A 19,236-nucleotide genomic window follows, 5' to 3' on the forward strand; every position below is an offset into this window, starting at 1 on the left:
TCTATGTTTTTGTTTTTACATGAACTACTTGAACCCTAGTATCCCTATTCTGCGGTGAACATTGTGGGGGCCCCCCGGATCTCCCCCAAGGACCCATGGAAGGACTCAATGTGATGTAACTGGCAGGCCCCTGTCATGTGGGGACCATAGCCCTAGAATGTCTGTGTGATCTTACATACATTTCATGTATTCCAAATACACAGCCATAGATCGGTCCTATCCGCGCCCGGTTAGCAGACTGATCTCCGCGGCATAAAAGTGCTCCGCGCAGCGTGTGCACTCACCCAATGATTAATTCCTAAGACTTGGAGTCAGATATTGTCCTCTAGTTTCATATCCATTTGAAGGTTCTGGCATAAAACGACGTGTGTTTAGTAAAATATCTCCACTTTCCCACGAGCTGCACGGACGACATTCTCTCTGGCCGAGGGGCCCGGAATTAGTGCAGGACTGAACAAGTCAAAACTTCCTTTGGGAAGCACAAATGTATGGGGTACACAATTGGCAGGTGGTGTGATCGCGAAATTTGCTGTCACTTTGAAATGACGCTAGAGTGCAGGGCCAACCGGTCGACCACTCCGTCCTCCGTTCAGCTATAGGCAAGGGGATCCGCCAATGTCTCCTCTGATTGGCCGGCCACCAACCATGGACCCCATGGAAACCCTTCAAGGACCCCTGAGGAGGGGGGGGGGGGCATTGGTTCTTTTAGTGCGGTTCGGGGACACCCAGGGGTCCTTGAGGGGTTTCCAGGGGGTCAATCGTTGGTTATTAAAATGACATTCAGTGCAAGTAACATTCAGAATTCAGGGGTCCTCCTCAGGGGGCATAAGGTAAATGATTGCTGACTCTGAGAGTGGATGTTCCACACACACACACACACACACACACACACACACACACACACACACACACACACACGCAAACACACACTTAAATTACTATTGAAAGGTAAGCAAATTGAGTAAAAATACTTAAAAGTACGTAACATGAGTAAAAATACGTAAAGGTACTTAATATAACAAAAAATACTTGTATTTCAAATGAGTACTTGTCGATGGCCAAGTGGTTGAGCCACATACCACATTATAGGCTCTATTGCGTGTTCTGCATTTCAATATAGCAATGCACCGCTATTAAAAAAGTGCCATTTGAATACTTCGAGTATTTACTTTAAGTATACTTTGTGGAATTAAGCATCTGTTTAATAAAGGTATTCATTTTACACTTCTGATGATCTCAAATAAACAATTAAAATCAGAGTGTCTGTGTGATTAAGCGAGTCATTGAAGCGTGTGTTGTTTAATTAAGTGTTATTGTTATTGTTTCAACCTCGTGCTGTTTAAACATCCTCTAAGGACTGAGTTGATTAAAAAAAACATGTTCATTGAAGAACAATGTTAATACAAAATAAAAAATAAAATATAGATGTTTGTATTGCTGCCTGTAGAGATGACATCACTCACCTTAGGGTCCGCAGACCTACGGTGGTCTGTAAGAGTGTATAAATGGAACCAAATGGACCCTTATAGGTGTGTAACTCTGAGAGTGTACAAATGGAACCAAATGGACCCTTACGGGTCTGTGACTCTGAGAGTAATTGTACAGTACTTCATTTGTACTTTGCACACTCTCAGAGTTGAATTAACACTGAGGATTCTCTGTGCAGACTGGGGGTCCCAAAGTGACAGGAAATGGTATCAAATGACGATCCCATGGTCTAATTCATATCGTTGCTGTCTGGTGGAAACCTTGTATGTCCAAAACGTTTTAAAATAGTTAAAATAGCCAAAATACAAGCTCACAGTGTCAATGGAAGACAACAACCCAAGATGAACGGTTCCTCACCCTTGCTTCACAGAGGAACCATGGACACCAGACAGATATCAAAGTTGCAGGACTCATGCTCAGGTGCCAGTCACACACCTGTGACTGGCACACACCTGCTTGCAAATGGTACCAGGGCTGACATCAAATAATGCATAATCTGCTTAACGGAACACCAGCTTCACCTGCCCTATTGCACCACGGGTCTTATCCTGAAGGGACATCTAAATGTTGCAGTTGTGGCTCATTTTGAAAACAATGCCTCAAAGTATGAACGCAGCGTCCAATTTCAGTGAAACTTTACATGCACATTCCCACTAGGCCAAGGAAGAAATGCCACCCTTTCCACATTGGCCTATTATTATTATTATTACAGTAAAACAAATGTTTTCATATTAGCTGCTCATACAGATTTTGTCCTAACATCACGAAAAATCATCATGATCACGAAAAATCATCATGTGATCAAGACCGATCTGTCCGATGTTTTCATACACCATCCTCATTGGCTAAGATCAGGCATCTAAAGTTCGCATTTGATTTGCTTTGAACAATATGTCACAAATCATGACCGCAGCGCGTCAACAATTTCAAATAAAAAATGTAAATAGAAATGAGAAATGTGAAAATATCAGATCTACAAGTTCACAGCACATTGGCCCATGATATGGGTGTGTGCTTTCATATCAGGTTTGCATCAGGTGTTTCTACATACCAGTCTAGGAACCGAACCGCACATGCTTGTGCGTTTCCATATAAAAGGACCCGGTCCAAAGTGGGCTCAATTTCTTTTCAGTTAAAACTGATTTTGGTACATGAGTGAATCAATGAGTGAATACATAAGTTCAAGCAACAATATATATATATATATATATATTTTTTTTTAATGAAGGTTGTACTAAACAGACCAACAGATCAGTGCAAGTTTTACCATAAAGTGCAGCAATTTTAGGATTCAGAGATTCAGGTAGCCTATATAAATTCAAGGACCTTCTGAGAACTCAAGCACAAGTAAAACATAATACTTTCAAGTACATTCCAGAACAGTAGAAACCCTGACCATTAGGAGAAATAAAAATGAAGATGTCTTGATTGACCTTATCCTGTATGAACAAACCAGACTAACAAAAACAAAGCTCTCTGTTTATAGTTGCTTCAAAGGCCATAAAACTACCAACAATTTAGTTAGTCCATATTGATTTAGTGAGTAAAAATAGACCCCTTCAGTCCAACTCTCCCTCAATAACCTTGGCCAAAATAATAAACAGACCAACAGTTCAACATAAAGTGGTCGAGTGTAGATCGGTTATTTACGATGAATGTTCGCCTATTAAGACATGCCCAGAATGGGTGCATTTCTCCTTTCCGACATGTCGCCTTTCCGACGTTGACGAACCCTATACCTAACCCTAACCCTAACCTTAACCGCACGCGGAAGCCACTAGTCGGAGTGGTGAGATGTCGGAATGGAGAGTGAACACCGCCCAGAATTGGGATGCTAGGGTTCATGTGGTTAAAAGTGCCTCAAATAACCATCAGAAAATGTTCTGTAAACTATTCGTTCTCAAAGTGGTGTCACAACAATGCAAACAAGCCCCCCGGGGCTTTTGGAGTTATCTTCTTAGCATAGCTTTTTTTGAATGACAGTTTCGCCTAAAAAGATGTGGACTGACAGGAATGATTCATGATACGAGACGAAGTGTGACTGACGGGCATCACTTAAAATGTATGCTGACTGACGTAAACAAGGCGCGTCACTCACACATCGTGCAACGTAAATGACGCAATGCAAATGAAAATGCTAATGATAAATGACGTGGAAACAAAACCAGCAGCAAAGAATGAAAAAAATGACCTCTCTTCTTTGCTTCATATTATTCCGCAAATGATGGGCGCCGTCCATAAATTATGTGAAATGGTAGCCTATACACGAATCCACGGAGCGCTGCCCTGCGCGCAGCCATTGCTGCGGTGTCAACGCTCCGCGGACGCGAGACCGCAGCAATGGCCGCCTACAGGCAGCTCCAGGCAGCGCGTCTGTGGATTCGTCTATACGAGACGCGAATGACACATGGCCAAAAATCACACGAGCTGACACAAATGCAAGGCAAATAACGTAAAAGTTGAGGCCGTTGCACGCAAACGACACCACAAATTCCTTCGGAAGAGCAGTTCTCCAGAACCCTCCTGCTCCGTACTGGCACACGGGTATAGGCACTGCACTAGTATGAACAAGATATGATATTTACTATATTACACATTATATATTATTACTCAAAAGACGGAGGGAAGGGGCAGAGAAAGCCCCTGTCACCCCAACACTATAGCAATGATTACCATCACAATGTAGAGCTATTTAACATTTATTTGAACAAAAGGAAAATAATTGACTGCACATTTACCTATAAAAAGGCAAAATAACACCACAATACTTCCGTTTCAAACTGAAATAACACATTTATTATGTTCAGACATAACATTTAAACATGATTATCTGAGGTACATGGAAAGCTCTCTCTCTCTCTCTCTCTCTCTCTCTCTCTCTCTCTCTCTCTCTCTCTCTCTCTCTCTCTCTCTCTCTCTCTCTCTCTCTCTCTCTCTCTACATATAGTTGTTTGTAATTGTGATGCCATGTATTGATGTGTTAATATTGCAGTACATGGCATGCTATGTTGATGAATTAAATATATAGGACCACAATGGAAACAAGTCACCAGGACCTTTTTTTTTTGTATATCATCTGTTTAACCTAAATGTTTTACTGTACCTCCTTGCTGTTGACATTTCTGTCTAATAAAGTATTCAAGCAATCAAAACCAACTAACGACGTTATCAGCAATCAAATATATCCATATATATTATTGTTATAAAATAGAACGTGTATTATCATTGCATTTCTACTCCTACGTCTTGGTGGCATCGCGACCCATGATGGACTTCTTAGTGTTTCTCTCAGGTTTCAAAAGCATTATATAACACTTGGGTGCAAACAGCGCCACCAAGAGGCCAAAACTAGACGCTAAAATAGCAAACACCTCCACTACATCCACATATTTGCCCGGAGAGCTGATATACGCCGGGACGAAGGCTATCCACACGGCACAGAAGATCAACATGCTGAAAGTGATCAACTTGGCTTCGTTGAAGCTGTCTGGAAGATTCCTTGCCATGAACGCTAGGATGAAACTAAGGAGCGCCAGTAAAGCAATATAACCTAGTAACACGGCAAAACCAACTGTTGATCCCACCTCACACTCATAGACTATCTTATCACTGTGGTATTGTGTGTTTTTATGTGGAGTTGGTGAGGCAGACATAAGCCAGGCTGTGCAGATTATTGCCTGGATGGCAGTAAGAGCCAGAACTGTTCCTCTTTGCTGCATAGCACCAAACCACTTCATGATGCCTGCACCCCCAGGCTTGGAGGCCTTGAACACAGCCAGCACCACCATAGTCTTTACCAGGATACACGAGACGCACAGCACAAAGCTGATCCCGAACGCTGCGTGCCTCAGCTGACAAGTCCACAGTCTGGGATGTCCGATGAACAGAAGTGAGCACAAGAAACACAGTTTCAGTGACAGCAAAAGTTGGAAGCTGAGTTCCGAGTTGTTGGCGCGTACCATGGGTGTGTCTCGATGATAGCCGAAGATTCCCAGGACAATGGCGCAGCAAAGTGTGCCCAGCAACGAGATGGTCATCAGGGAGATACCCAGGGTCTCATGGTAGGAGAGGAATTCCACACTCTTAGGGACACAGTGGTCACGCTGGGGACTGGACCAGAAGTCCTCTGGACAACTGGTGCACTCTGTAGAGTCTAACAAAGACACAGTGGCCCTCATTTATCAACGCGGTGCAGCCCAAATAATGGGCGTATGGCGTTTTCACCACACTTTTCGGCATTTATCAATATATCCTGACGTGGGCTTTATCCTACGGTACGCTGAGATCTCACGTCTGGTCGAGACCAGTTGTTGACGTTGGCTGCGCCCGTTTATTCCATTCTAGACCTGCGGAGCACCATTGTCTGACTGTCTGACAAGCATCTGGACACATAATCCACTCCTAAATGTGTATATCTACACTAATAAATAATCGCTGTGAAAATATATCATTTTATAAAGTAATTTAAGCAAACTGCTTTAACAGTCATTCAGATAAGATTGTAGATTTGTCTGTATTGAAAATAGCAGATCTACAAGCTCACAAGCCAGCGTTGCATTGCGATGCGTTGTGAGCTTGTAGATCTGCTATTTTCAAAAATATACGAGCGCTTTTGCGCCGGGACTCCCGGCCACCTTTTCATGGACAGTGAGGTCTACAAACTTACAGTAGCTCTTGTCCTATGTTATGGAGTTATGTCATAGAGAGTTGTGTAGGCTACACAACCTGGCTGGGTTAAGGATATAAACCCGACGCTCCAATATTAACGTGGCGGCACGGAATCACTGCATTCCGCCCGAGTCTCATGTACCGCTACGCTACGGAAAGACGAAGTTGGGCGGGCGCATGTGTGTGTGTGTGTGTGTGTGTGTGTGTGTGTGTGTGTGTGTGTGTGAGTGAGAGAGAGAGAGAGAGAGAGCGAGAGCGAGCGAGCGAGAGAGAGGCGTGTGCGTGTGTGCAGCAGAGCATGTGAGCGGAGCGGAGCGACGCGATTTTGACGTGAGCGCGGAGCTGGTTATAAAAAGGTTGGAGCGCTACTCAGAGCGAGGACCGCTCTGATGTACGTACGTACGTACGTACGTACGTACGTACGTACGTACGTACGTACATACATACATACATACATACATACATACATACATACATACATACATATATATATATATATATGACGACGGTGGGGGGGGGTCCTACCAGAATTAGCATGCAGAATTGTGGGTGGGGTCGGTGGGGTTATAAGCCACAACTTCCAATCAAATGTAGTTTTTTTTGCACATGCTCAGAAGTAGTTGGGGTGGTGGGCTGGGAGGGGTGAGAGGGTTTTCTGCACACGCTCAGTAGGACTGAAATGGAGGTGTGTGAGGTCCTTGCTGGCAGACACCACAGGGGGTACTTGCATATGAATGGCTCAGAGAGGTGTGCCTTTACCTGGGTATGTGCGAGATATGTAACCTGACTCCGCCAGATGGAAGAAGCTTGCGTCACATTTGTTTCACAGGCTACTTCCATCTGGGACCTCGGTATCACGATGAAGGGGCGGTCCCTTTTTTTCCAAGCTACTTGGCAAGTGATTGGATGATCCTGCCCCTAGCAGCCGCTGATTGGTTCGCACACGCAGCGGTGCGGGCAGCTCTACTCTCTGAGTGAATCCAGATGGATGCTGGATTTTCGGTTGAGAACCGCAGATGTAAACCAACCGGTCTCGTTGCTGATCTGTCCGTCAGAACAGGCGATGCAGTCGAAGCAGCAGACAGGTTCTCCTTTCCTTCTGGCCACACGGGTTCCAGGGGAACAGCTCTCACTGCACACTGACTCAGGAGGCTGCAATAACAATGATACCTGCACTTTAATTATAGTCATGAGACTCAGGAGGCTACAATAACAATGATACCTCTACGTTAATTAAAATCATGTAATTAATAATCATTTTAAAATGTATCAAATTATAAATAATGAATGAAACCAGCCAGGTTCCAGGAGAACAGCTGGACAGCAAAATAACAACAATAAATGTCAGTTTAAACCATAGATCTGCATCGTTACATTAACCACTTGAACCCTAGAATCCGTGTTCTGCTGCAACATTCGCAGAAATAGTTGATATGCAAGCTCGCCACGTGTCGCAGCGCTAGCTCACTTTGCCTCTACACCGGCAAAGAGGTTTGGTGTAGAGGGGAAAAAAGAGCGAACCAAATACAGAGCCAAAGGTAAAGTTTACTATGTGGTTAAATGTCTGAAAACAAACATTGACATGAATCCAACAAATTAATAGAAAAAAATCATGATTAAGCAAAGAAACAAAAACATTAATTTGATTGACACAACACTGATGACAGTGCTGTCAAACAAGTCTTTGAAGCTATCTATGAAATACCCCCCCCCCCCCCCCCCCCCCCCGAAGTTGTGAGGCACCAATAAGGAACCAGTATGCACACATGGGCGGGGTTTATCACCAGAGGCATTTTTCTGAATCCGCCCCTTGGAAATGCAGTTTCCACAGAGAGAGTCCAGACTAATATCTAGACAGTGATATTAGTCTGGCCACCATATTAGTCTTTGCCCATATAAGGAGATCTCTGTACCTGTCAATCCTTGTCCCTTGTATGGCCATATATGGGGATTCCTGATGTCATCAGTATGTGCTCATATATGGGCATGATCCCTTTTGGGCCCATTTATGGAGCTGACTGGCGGTTTGTTTATGGTTATGTTGTCATAGTGACTTGGCCATGGTTTGTTTATGGCTGAGTCAGAATGATGTCAGAGGTCTGCCCGCATGTACGCCCTCCCATTAGTGGTGGGTCGTTTATGTTCGATTTATTCATAAGAACTAGTTCTTTACCGTTAACGTGAACGAATCCATTCACATCCTGAAACTGTTAAATTCACGATTTGGTTCGTGCACCCCCTCCCCGTACACAGGACGGGAGGGCGGGCTTTTCCCGCGACAGACAAACAGCGGTGCGGTTGTGTTGTTTTTCAGTAGACAATAGCACTATTGAACAGATCATTTGAACAAATCATTTGAGCGGATCATTGCCGTGAACGTGAACGTCAATTTTAATATAGGATATGTAGTGGGGGTCCCTGCTTCAACTCTCTGTCAGCTAAGGGGTCCTTTGTCGTTGAAGACCCGTGGTCCAAACTAAATCACACTCTCAGTCTCATCATGAGCTCCAGAACATTTCTTTTTGCTAAAAAAAACCTTGGTGGATTCAAAGTTCCAGAAGATCATATCTTCGTCCAGGACGATTTCTGCGTTGCCAGAGGCGGAAATCCTGACTCCGCCCACATTCCGGAGCTTGATGCTTCCGTCAGGAAGCCACGCCCAGTTCATGACATCATAGATTGGTAGAGGGTCGCCGTTCTCATCAAATGATACATGATCACCAGCTGACGTGGTGAAGCTGACTTTCTCCAGGTAATGCACGAGCTGGAAACATTATGGACATGAGATGATAATAAAACATATATAATAATAGTGTATACAATATACACTTTAAAGAGTACTTTTCCTTTATTTTTCCTAAAAGAAAATCATAAATTTTCTCCAGCACCGAGCAATGGATGAACAGCAATTCCCTTAAATTAAATCAAGATAAAACTGAAACGACGGGATGCGGGATAACCCCACATTTGCAACTACTTTCACCTGCGCACTTCACCGGGTAAGGAGTAGTTATAAAAAATCTGAGTTTCGGACCCGAACAGTACCGAGAGCTGTCGGACCCCGACCCGTATAGAACCGTGACATACCAGAACCGAACCCGTACATAACCCGATAATAGCCGAACGCAAAATTGTTTGCCAACATCAGTACTAAATTGTCCAGCTTAATAAGACTTGTTTCATACTTTCTTACCTAAATGAAGCCTCCATGGTTGTGATGTATAATCCCAGTCAATGCTCATTGGGCAGTTTATAAATACAAAATAAATCTACGTTCTTTAGATGTGTGTGATCCTTCTTCATTGCCAACTATGATCCACGTTCATTTCTGTTATTTAACATTATAATCGTGTTTGGAGTTTCCATTGTGCTTTGCAGAGCATACCGGTAACAACACGCTATGACAACTTGACTGTTTTACCATTTTGAACCATTGGGGGAAGCGTCCGGGCTACTTCCGTGTTGCAAAGCAGTGACATCACTGCCGAATCCTTGGTATCTTTATCCTAGCCTTTCAACGCGTGTGTTGATCAGCACTGTCATTATGTGGCGCGCTGTAGCCTTTCACGCTCGCGGTAGTGAAACACTAAACAGGATTATTATTTCATGTCAACATTCAAGTACAACTATCAAAAGATGTAACTCAGGTAAAGTAATGCATCACTCTGCAAGTTTAACTAAAGTTTTCCACCTGTCCAAAGTCGTTTCTGATACAGACAGAGCCTTGGGTCAAGATGATCATCAAGGCTAATACAGACAAAGATTTTTTAATCATCCTATCCTTGTTAATATATCGCCATTTAGGTCAATGATATAACATTATGTAGTGATATGATATAAATCGGGGGGGCCACTCGGGTATTAATGGAACCGCACATTTCACAGTCGGAGCCCCGAGACCCGAGACAAACTGTAACAGTTCCGACCCAGACCCAGAGTCACTTCTCTGTGACCCAGGGGGAAAGCGCCCTCTAGTGGCAGTGAGGTAACACTTCGGTTCTCTATGCGCACTGTGGACAGTTCATAAACTGCCTACCAGTGACATCATCGATGGGTATGGGTTAGGTCCACACAATGAAAACAAGTCCCCATGACTTTTTTTGTGTTATCCTTTTAGCCCAAGTGTTTTATTGTACCTATGTTCTGTTTACATTTTGACTAATGAAGTATGCAATCAATCAATCAATCAATCAATCAATCAATCAACCAATCAATCAATCAGAAACTACAGCCTTTCACTTCCTGGAAAATTAGCTGAAATAGAAGTCATTGTTCTTGCATTAATTTAAAAATAAATTGTTTGAAATGACTGCCTACCGATGATATCACTGGTAGGCAGGTTTCTGAACTGTCCACAGCAGACCTCTGAGATCAGACCTTGCTCTCCAAAGCATCAGTTATGCACCCCAAAGCCTCAGTTTTTGCAGCTTTGTCATTTTCCCTCCCCGTTGTGTCACTATAAGACCCCTACAGGCCCTCGAGCCTACATGAATAATCCACCTGCCACGGTTGCACGGTGGTCAGGCCGGCACAGCTTTGCCCAGGGAAGGGCCCTCGTCCCGGGGCGCACTGCAGCATGTCGTGCAGGGCGTGGGCCAGGGCGTACACGGCCTTGTAGACGTTGTACTCGGCCCTGAGGTCAGACACGTCTAACAGGGCCGTCCCGCATGCACCCAGGTCCTCTAGTCCGGTGCACACCCTTCCTCCACCTCCACCATCCACCCAGCCTGACGGGACGGGGGCAAACCTACACCCAAACGTGTACTCCCAAAACTGCCTCACCTGAAAGGAGAAACAACACCATATAAGCATGAATAAAATACAGTGTTACAGTAATTTCCTTTCCTACTAAACAGTGTCAGCTCCAAAGTTCCCAAGAAACTACAGTATGTGTAAAACTCTGCTGCCCGCCTGCTCACCAGAACCCGATCCAGGGACCACATCACCCCAGTCCTCCATGACCTTCATTGGCTCCCAGTCAAACACACACAATACATTTCAAAATACTGATCACCACCTACAAGACCCTCAGCAACCTGGCTCCCCTCTACCTCTCTGACCTCCTCCAACGCCACGCCCCCTTCCGTTCCATCAGGTTTGGGTGATGCCAACCTCCTGGATGTCCTCAAGGCTAACGCTGCGTTCACACTGGCAGATTCTGTACAAAGATACAGGCGAACATTGTTCTTCAATGGAAGACAGCACATGAAGATACAATAAAGAAGCTCCTGGGAGCCTGGTGTCATCGTTTCAGGTCTCGCAACATACAACATGCACCCTCGCTCAGGTGACCCAGCCGGGGTTGATCAAGCCCCGACTTACGTCCCAGTAGCTACCCACGGTCAGTCCTCTTAGGGAAAGACAGGGCCACTCAGTCCTCTTCTCCGGAACTACTCTGCCGGGACTTGGGGAGAGGAGAGGCTCTGGCACGTGGAGGGACTAGGCTCTGTGGGTGGCCTCCTGGCCGGGCTCCTCCTTCGTCTCACCAGGTCCAGGACCTGAGCGTTGTACCAGACTCCCCCCATTCCAAACATTTCCTACTGGCGTGATGGTTTCTTGGGCCGTGGTGGTACTACAGGCTCCACTTGCGGCTTGCTTGAATGGACCTCCTAAAGGCCTCACCGTGGATTTGTTGGGCTTCTACAAAGATACATCCAACATTTTAGGCTGCTACAAAATCTACAACAGCTACAAAGCTACAAATAAGTTGAGCTGGCTTCAACTTCAGCTACAAAGATACAAATAAGTTGAGCTGGCTTCAACTTCAGCTACAAAGCTACAAATAAGTTGAGCTGGCTTCAACTTCAGCTACAAAAATACAAATATGCTGTGTAGCTTTGTATCTTTTGTATCTGCCAGTGTGAATGCAGCATAAGAAATGAACCTGTGGTGACAGCAGGGGAGGCATGTGTTAATCTGACAGACCTTTTCTCCGACTATGTGGCATCCGCGTGCGGTTAGGTTAGGGTGCGGGTTTGGTTCGGGTTTACTGTTTAATGTCGGAGCACTGCGCTGTCGGAGGAATGCGCTGTCGGACTAACGTATTGCACCCGACAGCAGGGCCTTCTCAGTTGCAGCTCCCTCCATTTGGAACTCACTCCCAGCTCACACAAAGCCGCCCTCCCCACCCTTGACCTCCCTCAAAACCCACCTCTTCAGACTCACTTTCCCCACCTAATTCTAATCCCCCTTTTTGCCTTTTAATTTCAATGTTTTCTATGATTAGCTTTTAGCCTTTTGACTAGTTTTCTGTTTTCTTTCTTTTTTCTTTCTTCGTTTTGTAAAGCATATCTTAAACAGTAAATGAAAACAAACATAATCACTATGTTATTTTCATGGCTGTTGTCAGGGTCCTCATCATCAGGCTGGAGTTTCAAAAAGAAGTCCTTGAGTCCCGGGATCTCCGCGCGACGGATAGCGATCCCCAGGGTGCCTGTCAGGTACGGCATGAATTCAGGAGTATGGAAGCCGGGATACGCGGCCCAGGAGACACTGGCCATCCACTGTAGTCCTGTCAGGTTCTGCCTTATTACCTGTTGAGTTCAACACAGTACACTATAGTTCTACTGTAGTCCTGTCAGGTTCTGCCTTATTGTCTCTGCCAGGCCGTAAGACATGGCGAGAGAGCATGCTTTGCACCCTGTCCGTCCGTCCGTCCGTCCGTCTGTGGACAGCTAATCTCTGGCACCGTTGGCTTGATTGCAGCGAAACTGTGCACACACACACACACACACACACACACACACACACACACACACACACACACACACACACTCCCTGTGCACACTTCAGAACCTCTGGCCCACATTTTTCACATGGGCCTGTTATAGCGCCACCAGGAGGCCACTTTTTGCTAAACACATGTTTTGACAGTACTCCTACATATCTTGTCCAAACGTCACGCAAATCGGTACACAGTATCTCTATAGTTATTAAACAAAACAAGTGTTTCAGATTTTTCATATTCCATCCGGATTGGCTAAAAAAGTTTGTGACTACCTTTTTTCACTAACGAAAACCAAATAAAAAACTAAATGAAAACGAGGCTACAATGACAAAAACTAGGACTAAATATACTGCTAAATATACTAAAATGCGATCCAGTAGAACTAAGACAAGTCATTGTATGCTTGGCTACACACAGGTGTCGCACTCCAAAAATCGGCTAGGTGTTAAAATACCTCATCCATCATCTTCTTCATGTGTGCTCCCAGTTCAAACACAGCCACCACTCTGGCTGTAGAAGTCTTCATGACAGAGACGATCCTCTGCAGCTCTGCTGGGTCACTGTCTGCGGGCAGCACTTCTATGTAGGCCAGACAGGCCACACCAGACCGCTCCAGGTCAGACTGGGAAGGTAGAACAACCAGGGTTAGAACCTTTATGTAGGCCAGACAGGCCACACCAGACCGCATGCAGGTCACATTGAGAAGGTAAAACAACCAGGGTTAATTTAGTCAACTAAAACTATGACGAAAAATGTTGGTAAAATGTTAGGGAGGGACTAGTGGAGAAGAGATCCAGTAGAACTAAGACAAGTCATTTTACATTGAAACATAGTCGACTACTCTCTGTGTCAATGGTTTCTAATAGCATGCTAACTTTCCAGTAAGAGAAAGGCTGTAGTTTCTATTAGGTTGGAATCCCCCATCGATGATGTCACTGGTAGGCAGATCCACAGCCCTCCTCTGAGACACAGAGTGAGTAGACAAAAATGATGCCTTAAGGTCATTACACACCGGCGATTATGCGAATATATGCAAAATTCGGACTCGGCCCGAATAAATAAAAGACGCTTTTTCGCTCCGCGAAACTGATGTGGAAGCTTGCATTGACTTTATAAGGTTTCTTAAAAAAAAACATATTATTCGCATGAAAAAAACGCCCCCGTTGTGTAAGGACCTTAAGTCTTTTTTTCTTATTTTTTTTCCCTCCACATTTTAATATCCATCGTGTAAAATTATGTGTTGCCGTACCTTTAAGGATCTGGCAGCGCTGCGTCCCTCAGCATCATCACTGACCACCAGTCCCACCCAGGTCCATCCAAACCTCTTCATGATGTGCTGCATGGCTCTGACCTGATGGTTAAAGAATGACCTGATGGTTAAAGAATTCCCTGATGGTTAAATAATGGCCTTTATGGTTAAAGAATGACCTGATGGTTAAAGAATGACCTGATGGTATTAACACATCACCCGTCAAGGTATTAAACATCGTTTGTTACCCCCGTGCCAGCGTAATTACTAATCCGATGATATTTGAAACGGCGTGGAAGCGACATTGTGCACAAAAAATGAATTTAAAAAATAGTCCCCGTGGTTAGGCGGAGGGATCTGTGTATTCAGAGGAACGACAACATTCCAACCGCGATCCGCCATTTTGGGGCTTTGGCCCGCTGAAAACGGTGGTTTTCAATGCAAAAAACAGCAACTGAGTTAGAGGTCTTTTTCTGAAAATCCCATAGCCAGGGCGGATGGATGTGACGTTTTTTGGAATGATGTCACATCCACATACTTCTTCTCTGACGATCGATCATCCCAGAGCTGTCTTTCGGTGCCTAAAACAGCCGCTGCTGCGCAGCACAAAGGCGGAGGAGACTCAGAGAAGGGAGGCAGCGACTAGCCTCCTGACCCCGGCCTCACCTGCTGAAAATCAGTCTCACAAGAGGCCCACGGGTGGGGCTAGGGCCCCCCTTCGCCGGCGGGGAGCATCCCGCTCTTCTTCGACCAGAACCAGCTCCGGGAGGGACGGCCCGGTTCGGCCGGGCCCAGATTTGTTTGCTTTGTTTGCATCCAGAGAGAACATGAAGTGCTCTTGGTTCTTCTCGGTAGGAAACAAGGACATCTCCATGGGGGATGCCTTGACACACGAGTGGCCGAACATACTACTGTATGCTTTTCCGCCTCTGGAGCTGATCCCTCCGAGTTGGAGAGAGTCAGACTCCAGGGCCTGATAGTACTGTTAGTAGCCCCGGCGTGGGGCGTGTGGAGGTCAGAAATCTCTCCCCGCCTTTACGGCAAGCCGTGGCCCCTCCCTCCGTTCAGAGACCTGCTGAGACAGGGAGGGAACGAGGTGTTCCACGAGAACCCACAGGAACTAGACCTGTGGGTCTGGCCCGTGAAACGACGAGCCTGAGCTCGCAGGGGTTGCCTCCTGATGTGGTAGCAACCATTCAGGGGGCTAGGGCTGTCTCCACAAGACTACAGTATGACGTCAGGTGGGACATGTTTGTGGCTTGGTGCTCAGAACAGTCACCATCAGTGGTGGCTTTCCAGGCGCCTGTGGGCAGCATCCTGATTTTCCTGCAAGATAGGTTGAATCAGGACTTAGCTTTTTCCACCATCAAGGTGTACCTGGCAGCCATTTCCGATTGTCACGAGTCTCAAAACGGTCTTCCTGGTGGCCTTGTGTACAGCCAAACGAGTTGGTGACATACAGGCACTTTCGGTGAGCCCAGAGTGCATGTGGTTTTCAGACGACGGCAAGAGGGTTTTACTGAAACCCAACTTGGCATTTGTGTCTAAGACTGGTGTGGTGGCTAGGGCTCCAGTTGAGCAGGGGGCCTTCCACCCTCCACCGTTCACGTCAGTGGATGACAAGAGGTTGCACTGTCTCTGTCCAGTAAGGGCGTTGAAGCGTTACTGTCAGATGACGGCAGCCAGCCGTGGGTCGTCTCCTTTTGCTGGTCTGGCCAGAGGAAGGCGGTGGCTAAACCGATCTTGGCCAAATGGATCGTGGAGGCGATCAGGTTGGCCTATGAGAGTAGTGGCTCTGTAGTACAAAGGTATCACATTACTCAGCCTCCCTGGGAAAGTTTACGCCAAGGTACTGGAAAGGAGGGTCCGGTCGAACCTCAGATCCAAGAGGAGCAATGTGGATTCCGTCCTGGTCGTGGAACAACTGACCAACTCTTTACTCTGGCAGGGATCCTGGAGAGGGCCTGGGAGTATGCATATCCGGTCTACATGTGTTTTGTGGATTTGGAGAAGGCATATGACAGAGTCCCCCGGGAGGTTCTGTGGGAGGGGCTGCGAGAATATAGGGTGAGGGGGACCTTGTTGAGGCCCATCCAATCTCTGTACGGCAAAAGCGAGAGTTGCGTCCGTGTGCTCGGTAGTAAATCGGATTATTTTCCGGTGGGGGTTGGCCTCCGCCAGGGCTGCGCCTTGTCACCTATCCTGTTTGTGATATTCATGGACAGAATCTCAAGGCGAAGTTGTGGCGGAGAAGGTATACGGTTCTGTGAGCTAAGGGTTGCGTCACTGCTTTTTGCAGATGATGTGGTCCTGATGGCACCATCGGTACGAGACCTTCAGCTCTCACTAGATCGGTTCGCGGTCGAGTGTGTGGCAGCTGGGATGAGGATCAGCATCTCCAAATCTGAGGCCATGGCTCTCAGCAGGAAACCGATGGATTGTGCAGTCCGGGTAGGGAATGAGACTTTGCCCCAGGTGAAAGAGTCACGAGTGAGGGGAGGACGGAGCAGGAGATCAGCCGGAGAATCGGAGCAGCAGGAGCGGTATTGCAGTCGCTGTACCGCACTGTGGTGACGAAAAGAGAGCTGAGCCAGAAGGCAAAGCTCTCGGTCTACCTAGAAATCTTCGCTCCTACTCTGACCTATGGTCATGAAGTGTGGGTCATGACCGAAAGAATAAGGTTGCGGGCACAAGCGGACAAAATGTGTGTCTGTTGCCCCCGTGACCCACCGCCGGATAAGCGGTAAGATGGATAGATGGATGGATGGACATGTAGAGTGGTGCTGTTGGGTGGTCCTATACGAGGTGTGTATGATGACCTGTGGAGTGATGCTGTTGGGTGGTCCTATACGAGGTGTGTATGATGACCTGTAGAGTGGTGCTGTTGGGTGGTCCTATACGTGGTGTGTATGATGACCTGAGGAGTGATGCTGTTGGGTGGGCCTATATGAGGTGTTGTATGATGACCTCTAGATGGTGCTGTTGGGTGGGCCTATATGAGGTGTTGTATGATGACCTCTAGATGATGCTGTTGGGTGGTGTACCTGCCAATCAAATGAATATTTTTGAGGGACCTGGTAATGCCTGTGTACCAAGATGTGCAGGCATAGTCAAAATGACCAAAATTGGACCAGTGTAGATTGTCTTTCTTTGATTCCTGCTATTTTCCCCCCTTTCACAATCACAACAACAACAAAAAAAATATTTCACCCACCGTTTTACACCTGCAAACCTGTAGACTGGAGGAGCCAGCCCTATCGAAGGTCTTGAAGGGCGGATCCAAAGCCTTGCACTCTGTACCAGCGCCGCTTCCTATTGCTTCACCAATCTATGTCCCCGCCTCCCCTCCCCTTTTTAAACATAACATAAAATATGTTTCTACAAACACAGACGCTATCAAAATGTAACTCGATATCGTAAATGACTTACATACCTGACAGAATCACTGTCGGGCTGTCAGTTTATTTTTGGAAGATTTCCCTACGGTATTTTCAATAGAAAAAATATATACTTCCGTGACCCATGCAGAGGTAGCTGCGTCAGGACTTCAGTACACACAGTCAGATCAGATCTCCTACATTTAACAATGGATAAGGAAGAAAAAGGTCTAATCATTCTGTTCGGGCACCGTGCAAACAGAGACCATCAGCTCCTGTAATGAGAGGCCATAATGCAATACCCATTACACCCACTAGTGGGTCATGTTCGTCAATTGTGCGGAACATCTACTATGTTGAACTAGCACATGTTTATGTATTTTCTTTTTACCACAGATAAAAATAAAGGAGATCTTCTTTGTTCTTCCACTGACTATTAGAATTAACACCTTTCAGGGGGCAGGCATGCAATACAGCAACATGGACTAGTTAGTGTTCAATCTGTTCATTAGTACCTGGAAGTTAACACAGTGCTACAACATGGACACGTTTGTGTGCATTATACCTGGAAGGCGTCATTCGGGATGGTTCTGAAGAAGGAAGGGAACTGCTGACGATCAGTCAGACACGAACAGGTGGCAAAATAACTGACCTGACAAATGTACAAAATATTATATTCATTTATTAAAATAACTGACCATCTAAATGTATGTAATATATTCATTTATTAACTGACTGACCATCAAAATGTACAAAATACGATGTAATACTTCCATTTATTAAAATTACTGACCTGCAAAATACAAAATATATCGTCACTGTCAGGCAGAAACCTCATATCTAAATATTTTTTATGTTTTTTTGTAAATGAATGCTCTACTTGATTATACAAGAGTGTCGCACACAAGTAGTGAAAATAGCAGATCTACAAGCTCACGTTGTGACCTTATAGATCGGCTATTTTCGCTATTATAAAACCTTTTTTTTAAATAATAATCAAAAAGGAACAGTTTTGGACGTACAAGAATTCCACCCAACATTGACGATACAGTATGTACGTAATATGTTCAATTATTAAAATATCTGACCAACGAAATATGCAAAACAAAATATGTGCCATTAAAAAAACATGCCAATCGACAAGCTTGTGGCTTCACTATTAAACATGAAAAATTAAAATAAGAAAATAATTGAAAGTATATAAAAGTGGTTAACACATTCACCGCTGGAGTTTATTCATAAGGTACTCACCCACTGCCAGCGTTTTGAGTTTTATAGCCTTTTGAACCGTTCACAAAAATGTTATATCCATTAAAATCCGCGATCGGGTGGTGTTTATAAACAGCAACGACGGACGTACGAGCCCTCATAATGTTTAGGCTTTTCTTTCTTTTTCTTCTTCTGGGATATCAGCGGCTAAAACAGGCTGCAAACGTCATATCCGTTTGGCTGTGACGTGATTTCCGGCCTTCCCCACCAGCCATCTTAGATTAGCTTAGCCTCCGATCGGCTATCAGATCGTTTTTAAACACAAAGAGGATAACCGTTCGTCGATCAAAGAAAAGAAAATACAACCGGAGCTTACCATTCGTTTTTTAAACCGTGTGAAAACCATGATCTTTAGCCAAAACCAGGGAAAAACTGTTTTTTCAAGATAAAAAACGAACCGGAAACGATTGTCGGAAATTTTCTCTTAGGATGGGTCGGAAGCGTCATGGCGAAAAAAA

General features: G+C 45.4%; 2 protein-coding genes across 2 annotated transcripts in view; both read right to left on the reverse strand.

Annotated features, from left to right (window-relative positions):
- LOC311050086 (extracellular calcium-sensing receptor-like) overlaps positions 1 to 19,236 on the reverse strand; it is a gene marked incomplete at both ends in the record, with an annotated part of 49,998 nt that overhangs the window by 18,628 nt on the left and 12,134 nt on the right. The gene's annotated exons all lie outside the window — the stretch shown is intronic.
- On the reverse strand, positions 4,728 to 14,225 carry LOC311049998 (extracellular calcium-sensing receptor-like; the record flags this gene model as incomplete). The annotated part of the gene is made up of 9 exons (XM_084063965.1): positions 4,728 to 5,038; positions 5,213 to 5,614; positions 7,185 to 7,308; positions 8,693 to 8,920; positions 10,657 to 10,938; positions 11,178 to 11,342; positions 12,480 to 12,689; positions 13,338 to 13,505; positions 14,133 to 14,225. 9 exons carry the CDS (start codon positions 14,223 to 14,225, stop codon positions 4,728 to 4,730), a joined length of 1,983 nt encoding a protein of 660 aa, XP_083920091.1.

This window comes from Gymnoscopelus microlampas (assembly GCF_963454915.1).
Source record: "Gymnoscopelus microlampas genome assembly, chromosome: 8".
Lineage (NCBI taxonomy): Eukaryota > Metazoa > Chordata > Actinopteri > Myctophiformes > Myctophidae > Gymnoscopelus > Gymnoscopelus microlampas.